The sequence below is a fragment of the Zeus faber genome (assembly GCF_960531495.2).
Source record: "Zeus faber genome assembly, chromosome: 17".
In the NCBI taxonomy this organism is placed as follows: Eukaryota; Metazoa; Chordata; class Actinopteri; order Zeiformes; family Zeidae; genus Zeus; species Zeus faber.
Window position 1 is genome coordinate 24,993,338 of NC_137204.1, and position 8,276 is coordinate 25,001,613.

General features: G+C 42.6%; 1 protein-coding gene across 1 annotated transcript; it reads left to right on the forward strand.

The window, feature by feature from the left end:
- Positions 1–3,157: 3,157 nt before the first annotated feature.
- On the forward strand, positions 3,158–8,040 carry LOC307243619 (glutamine synthetase-like; the record flags this gene model as incomplete). The annotated part of the gene is made up of 6 exons (XM_080018483.1): positions 3,158–3,326; positions 3,985–4,146; positions 4,269–4,415; positions 5,143–5,270; positions 5,758–5,957; positions 7,633–8,040. The coding sequence occupies 6 exons, from the start codon at positions 3,158–3,160 to the stop codon at positions 7,934–7,936; spliced, it is 1,110 nt and encodes a 369-aa protein (XP_079874609.1). The 3' UTR covers positions 7,937–8,040.
- Between the last annotated feature and the right edge of the window lie 236 nt (positions 8,041–8,276).

An 8,276-nucleotide genomic window follows, 5' to 3' on the forward strand; every position in this document is an offset into this window, starting at 1 on the left:
GAACAAAGAAGATAACAATGCTGTTGATGTATTCCATAATAGATGCCTACAAAGAATACTCCGAATACATTGGCAGGATCACATCAGTACTGAAAAATTGCTAGAAAGAGCTGAAATGAAGCCACTCAGTGACGAAGGGCAGCTGGGAAGATGGAAGATGATTGGACACATACAACGGCAGGACCACAACAACGACTGCAACATAGCAATGACCTGGGCACCAGAAGGGAAAAGAAGAAAAGGAAGACCAATGACCACCTGGAGGCGAACTGTTGAGAAGGAGAGAGGGGAAGGAGGATGGAGATAATGGGCGGAGGCGAGGACTGCAGCAGCCGATCGTGAGAGGTGGAAGAGCTCTGTGAAGGCCTTATGTTCCACAAGGCACAGAGTGGATAGGTAACAGGTAACAGGTTAGGATTTTAACTTTATCTCATTTTCACTTTTTATCTTTTTCCTCTTACTTTAGACTTTTAACTTTTATCTCTTTTTCACTTTACTTTCATCTTTTTCATCTTTATTCATATAATTTTATATTGCGTCAATTCCCCTGGCCAGGGTTATATCCTCTTTGTTTTTCCTACCTAGATTTGACTGTATTATATTTTCATTCGGCCAACTTTCACACGACATTTAATGTACACGTCTTCCTTTTTAAGGAGATACGGGCCCTGTCTCCATTAATCTTGCATGGTTATTTAAATAACTTTTGGCTACTAGTTCTGCCATTCTACAATTACTTTTTACTTCCACTTTCTCCACATCTTTTGAGCCTTTAACTTTTATTTTTAACTTCATCTTTTATTTCTCTCGTCTCTATTCCCTATTTCAACTTAATTCTCTTTTTCTTCATTTATTATTCTCTTATTCCCCTTATTTACGTCTTTTACATCTTAATTAACCCCAATTAAGCCGGAAACTCACTTCTCATATCAACACATCATCTCCATCTCTGCATAATCTGCTCTTGTCAGTGCAGTCTCTTTGCCAAAAACACAACCGCTCCAGACCACATAACAGCTCAATTTTGTGAGAGGTCACTCACCCTGAGAGCGGCAGTTCGCTGGAGCAGGCAGCATCGGCAGATGAGGCCCAACAGATCTTGATTCGTGACGCCACTTTGTAGTTTCTTGATGAATGTGATGTGTTGATGAAGAAGGAGTGCCCGCTGACTCTCCCAGGCTTGCCATGGATGGTCTGGGAGAGAACAGGAGCCGGATATATTCTCTCCCAAGCGGCGCACGGCACTCGCTTTTAAAGCTGTAAAGAGATAACATACCATATCTGGTTACAACCCATAGGTACCCTCCTCCGTCTTGCCATAAATCTAAACATTTCCTCCTCTGGCCAAGATGGAAGAATCAACAAAATTCCTCTCCCATAGGGCCTCTGAATTGACCCGTTGTTATTTTCGTTCTCCGTATGACATAGAAGCAACAAATCTACAGTAACATACGTTAATATTATTACCGCACTATATCTCAGCTTTGGGAGCTCAGTGACCTATTCATTAAATTACATTTCATTTAGCAGACGCTTTTATCCAAAGCGACTTACAATTGTTCAAACACCGATGGACGCAGCCATCAGGAGGAATAGGGGTTAAGTGTCTTGCTCAAGGACACTACAGCATGTTAGCAGGAGGAGCCTGGGATCCAACCAGCAACCTTTAGATCACTAGATGACCAGCTCTACCTCCTGAGCTACCATCACCTCAAACCTTCCAGACACCTCACAACAAAGCAAACAAAAGACAATGCAAACAAAAAACAAACAAAACAGGTTTTCAACGCAACCCTCCTAGAAGAAGACAACCTGGCTGTTGGCCCCCAGGTCACTTGGTTTTGACATCAGTGGGTTAAAATAATTGTACCTGCCATACCTTAGGCAGAATTGGCATCACTGTCGGTAAAACATTTCAGTGTACAAATACCTGACATGGTTTGTCATGTCATGTCATGTCATGTCATGTTAATGTAATCATATCCAATCCTGTGTTATGCTATGTTATGTTATATTGTGTTGTGTTGTGTTGTGTTTTGTTGTTATCTTACCATATATTCTCCTAGCCTATGTTATGTTATATTGTGTTGGGTTGTGTTGTGTTGTGTTGTGTTGTCTGGTGTTGTGTTGTGTTGTTCTCTTACCATATCTAATCGTATCTTATCTTATCCTATCCTATGTTATCTCATGTGATGTTATCTTATCTTAAATGACACAGGTGAAAGTCAGCCAATGGTATTATGCTGTATATAGAGTACAATACAATTATAGAACATACACTAACTCAGAAAAGAGGTGGGTGTGCACACGAGTGCACACTTAGTTTACTTACACTTTAACTGCACCAGGTATTACTTATTATTACTCCACGTCACGCTGTGACATCACTGTTTTTTTTTATGAAGTTCAAATACCACAGGTTTTAGCAGAGTGGAACATCTTTTTCAAGCCGCCGGAGCGTCTGAGCAGTAACGAGTCTTCATCTCCTGGTACTGTAGCACTTGGAAGAACATTTATAGTAAGTATTTCATATTCATGTGTTGTCTATGATTTTTGTGATGGAGAAATGTCGCCTGTCTCCAATTTAATGATGATTCACTTTCTTTTGTTGGAGCAGTTATCTGTTGACACTGTGATTTAGGACTACAGTATAAAAATAACTCTAGAAAGTTAAAGTACCACATAGTATAGGTAACTAAATACTAACTGTTAAATGTACTGAGGGTCGAAGTATATCTTTACTTTGTCTATGCTTTTTATATCCAGCGCCCTGATATAACAGAGCTTGTAGTACTTCATAAAATGCTACTGAAGCTTTTCTTCTGCGGATGATGCTCATGCAGATCCTGATTAAAATTTTCAATACAAAATAATATAAGTGGAGTCATAGTAATTTCGAAATAAATATAAATATAAATCCTGATTCTTGAAAAAAAAAAAAAAAAATGTTGCATAGGAAAAAAATAAAAATATTTCCAACAAAGTTTAGTGGAGGAAAAGTCAAACGTCACCAAAACGGAATATACTTTCTTAAAAAATGTACTTGAGTACAGTAAAAAAATAAAAATGCACACACTCACATGGTCCTAATGGCCAATGATGGCCACTGATCTGATCTGATCTGATCTGATCTGATCTGATCCCTCTATAGGGAAACATGGAGTCGGTGGCCGCCAGCTCCCGTCTGAACAAGGGCCTGCGTCCACACTACCTGAGCCTGCCACAGGGATCGCTGTGTCAGGTCACCTACCTGTGGATCGATGGCACCGGGGAGGGCCTGCGCAACAAGACGCGCACCTTGGAGAAAGAGCCCCAGACAATAGACGGTAAATTGCTGCAGCTTGATCCAACAGGTTTGATAGTGTGGGCAAATACTTGGCGAGGCACTTTCTTCTTTTTGGGTTGATTGAAATATTCAGTATGTCTTAAATCCTCCCTGATCCCCCAGTGCTTACATTTGCTTTCGTCTTTTATTTTCATCTGGTCATTTCCTCATGCCATGTCACTAACCTCCATGGTATTTCAGATCTGCCTACTCCCTTTTGCTTTGTTGTCACTCCTTTCCCTTCACCCTGTTTCCGACGTTTCAGAATAAAACCCATAAAACCCCCAAAATCCACTATGGGTTATTACTTTTATTTTGTTGTGCAAATTGAAATAGTTTTGGACTATTTTAACCCTAAACCTTTCTTTTGGATGATAAGATAAGAAGTTAAGAATGAATTGCTAAAGCTGATGCTGAGAAATTGGGGCAGTGACATCCACGTTAAAGATTTATGCCTGGATCAATTTAAAAGATGCTGATGCAGATCACTGCACGGAAGTAAAGAAAATACCAGACTTTTCCTTTAACAAGGCACTTTTTGGGGAAATTTTTAGATCTATCTATCTATCTATCTATCTATCTATCTATCTATCTATCTATCGATTGATTGACTGAAGAGTAGTTCTGACACCTCGTAATTCTTCGTGAATCTCCATCAGACATTCCTGAGTGGAACTTCCACGGCCCCAGCACGTACCAGGCGACAGGCTCCAACAGCGACATGTACCTGATCCCTGTCAGGATGTTCCGGGACCCCTTCATGCTGGACCCCAACAAGCTGGTCCTCTGCCAGGTGTTCACGTACGACCGCCTCCCTGCTGGTAGGTGCTTCCCAGGAGGAGACACATATTATTTTTTTTCTGATCATACAACTGCAGCAACAAAAACTACACAAAACACACTCCGCAGCTCAACCCCCCCCCCCCCCCCCCCAACTGTGCAGAATTTAACCGTCGGCTGAGCTGCAGCAAAGTGATGGAGCAGGTGTTGGAGCACCGTCTATGGTTCGGCATGGAGCAGGAGTACACTCTGCTTGGTATGGACAGACGGCCCTACGGCTGGCCGGCCAATGGATTCCCACAACCCCAAGGTTGGTCACCCAAATTTCTCTCAATGTCAAAATCTTTATTCCTCTAAATACATTGATACATTAATACAAGATTCACAAGGAATTTGTCATGATGAGGATTGGTGCAAATATTACATTTTTTGCGATGAAACATGCCCTGTGGAGTTCCGCAAGGGTCAATACTGGACCCACTTTTGTTCAATCTCTACATGCTCCCATGAGGCCAAATGTTGTGAAATAACAAAATAATCGACCATAATTATGCTGATCACACCCCAAATCTACATTACTCTCCCACCAGGTGATTATGTTCCCGTTGATTCATTATGTCAGCGCATTGCACAAACAATGCACTGACATAATGAATGGCGGACCAAAGGGCGTGGTTAAGCCGCAGCTGCAGACAGCATCATGGCTTCCTTTTTGCCGCCCAGCTGCCCAGAGTCAGCCGAATCAGCGCCCGCGCGGCGCTGATTGGTCCAATCCAGGGCATGGAGCTTTCTTAATGTTTGTCTCTCTTGCAGAGGGGGATCGACACACAGGCTCATCAGCAGACCAGTAGCCAGATCGGACGCCATTCCTCCTGCGTCCAATCTCAGCATTATTGATTATTATTTATCCTTTTGGTCAGCGAACCAGAAAGACTCCGTCTCCCTCCCTGAACCCCTACCAGTGGACAAAAACTCCCACGCAATGTATGTGATTGGTTTTTAAATATATTACATTTTCCCTCCCCTCCCCCTTCCAGGCCCTTACTCCTGTGGCGTGGGGGCGGACAGGGCCTACGGCAGGGACATCGTGGAGTGCCACTACAAAGCCTGTCTCTATGCTGGGATAAAAATCGTCGGCACCAACGCCGAGGTTATGCCGTCCCAGGCAAGTTTCCCTCCGGACATCTTGGCAGAATTTTGTTTGGCAGGAAGTTCGCTATTCATTTTTTCCGGTTTACTGTTTATTGCTTGGTTATGTTATTGTTAACTCCTAGGTTTATTGTAAATAGAACATTTATCCATCTTCTAGTTCAGTGTTTTGGGTTATGTGCTTTGACAATGTTTCTTGTTCATTTTTTAAATTCTCTTTTCGGTCATTTTTTCTTGTTTTTTTTTGTTTCAATTTATTCTTTGTCAAGAGATTTATATTGCTATATTTTTCTTTTTCATTTTTATTTTGATGATTATTATTTATTGTTAATTGTTTTTTAATTTTATATTGTTTATTGTTAATTTTTAGGTTTATTGAATATTTCCCAATTTTTATATTATTATTCTATTTCTTTATTATCATAGTCTATTCTTTTTTTATGTAATGCTGTATACTTCTGTAACACTCAACCGCTATGTCTGTCGGTCCATCCATCCATCAGTGGGAGTTCCAGGTGGGGACGTGTGAGGGCATCGAGATGGGCGACCATCTGTGGGTGGCGCGCTTCATCCTGCACCGCGTGTGCGAGGACTTCGGAGTGATCGCCTCCATGGATCCCAAACCGCTGCAGGGCGACTGGAACGGCGCCGGGTGCCACACCAACGTCAGTACCAAGGAAATGAGGGAGGAGGGCGGTCTGGAGTGAGTAGGACATTTTAGTCTCAACTCTTTGAACTCGCTCATTCATGGAACATGGTAAAGGTTCAGCTGAGCAGCCTGCTCACCATTGTACTGATCAAAATAAAGAGTTCTCACATTTTTTCCTGAAATGTTTTGGGATGCAGACGCAGTTCACCCGATGGCCACTAGGGGGTGGATCTGACTTCCGCAGATATGATGACATGGCAGTGTTTCCCACAGGTCTCAAATATGTGACCCACTGCAGCAAAACCCACTATCTTGTGCAATTCTAAAATGGCCAGGAGCAGCCAAATAAGTTGAAAAAACCTTTCTTGAAGGAAAATTTGATTTTTCCAGATTTGTGTTGCTTTGTGTTTTTTTTTTTTTTTTTATCTCTCAACGTATTTTCAAACCCTGGTTTGATTTATAAACAATATAAAAATGTTAAACCATGGAGTTCAATTTTCCCGTTCGATTACATGGGGAAACACAGTTCGCTTACCGAGACGCTGAATAGCGCTGAACAACACCGATCGATCGTTTCCTTTAAAGCGAGCGTCCAGGTGAAGATCATTCATCCAGTTTCCATGTGATGTGAAGTCACAATGTGAAACCCTTTTGATAGAGTTCAACCTTTAAATCGTACTACTTTTCCACACACACTGAGACATCATTGTGGAGGGGGTGTGTACCAATGTGCACCATCGAGTAAGAATTGCTGACGTCTCTGATGTCACTTCCATAAACAAGACGAGGATCCGGTTTCACTTGTCAGTGAAAACTTTTGTCTCCCTGTTGTTATAGATTAGGAGAAGCGGGTGGCGTAAGATCTAAATCATATTATATATGACACAATACGCATGACATGACATATGTTATGATATCATGTATAATATATGCCATTATATCATGTGTATGGTATGATATGACATGATATCATGTGTGTTATACAATATATGTATGATGGTATATGACATGATACAATATGGATGACATGGCATGATACGATATGATATGACATGTAGGATACAACATGATATGATTTGACATGTAGGATACAACATGATATGATTTGACATGTAGGATACAATATGATATGATTTGACATGTAGGATACAACATGATATGATATGATATGACTTGTAGGATACAACATGATTTGACTTGTAGGATACAACATGATAGGACTTGTAGGATACAACATGATATGACATGTAGGATACAACATGATATGATATGATATGACATTATACGATAGGATATGGTATAACTAGGTCTTCTCACAGCACCGCTCTCCCGTAATGCTGGGCCCTCTCCCTTTCCGGCGGGTTATCTCCCAAATAGGAGCCTTTCTGTGTGGAGTTTGCATGTTCTTCCCGTGCTCACATGGGGTTTCCTCCACTTTACGTCAGTAAGGACCCTCTCCAAAAACATGCACACATCATCGTCTGACCAGTGATGGACGCTCGTCACCAAGTCCCCGGGCACGTCCACGTATGCTGCCCACTGCTCCTGGCTGTGCCCCCAGAGGAAGGACAAGCCAGGATGGGTTAAACGCAGAGGCCTCATTTCACCGGCCACCATCCAAAGCGTGTGTGTGTGTGCCTGCATGTGTTGTAGTGTGGTGTGCTGTGTGACGATTAAAGATTGTTCTTCTTCTTCTTCTGTTCTTCTTCTTCCCCTTCTCTGATGACAGGCACATTGAACGGGCCATTGAAAAGCTGGGCAGGAGGCACACCAGGCATATCCGCGTGTACGACCCCCGCGGAGGGGAGGACAACAAGCGCCGCCTCACGGGCTTCCACGAGACCGCCAGCATCAACCACTTCTCGGCGGGCGTGGCCAGCCGAGAGGTGAGCATCCGCATCCCACGACAGGTCAGCCAGGACAAGCGGGGATACTTTGAGGACCGCCGTCCCTCGGCCAACTGCGACCCGTACTCGGTGACGGAGGCCATAGCCTACACCTGCCTCCTCGAGGCTGAGGGAGAAGAGGAGTAGTGATCATCAGTCATTGAGGAGGAAGGAGAGGTGGAGAGTTGTCCACGTTGCGGCAGGTGGAGGAAGAGAGATGTTTACAGGAGCTATAAGTGTAAGTAGCAAGGTGGAGACCTGTCAATTAAACTTGATGTTGTCCGTGATAAAAATTGAATAGGCCTCTTTTGTGATTATGGAAATGAGGACTACACGAATCCTATTTAAACAAGTGCTGAATTAAAAAAAAAATAATAATAAAACATTTCTGAGACGTTGCTTTATCCAAGACGAATAAGTTCTAGACTAGGAGGTCCAAGACTGAGGTGATGAAGCACTAGTCGGCTCCTTCTGTCTGGTCTTAATG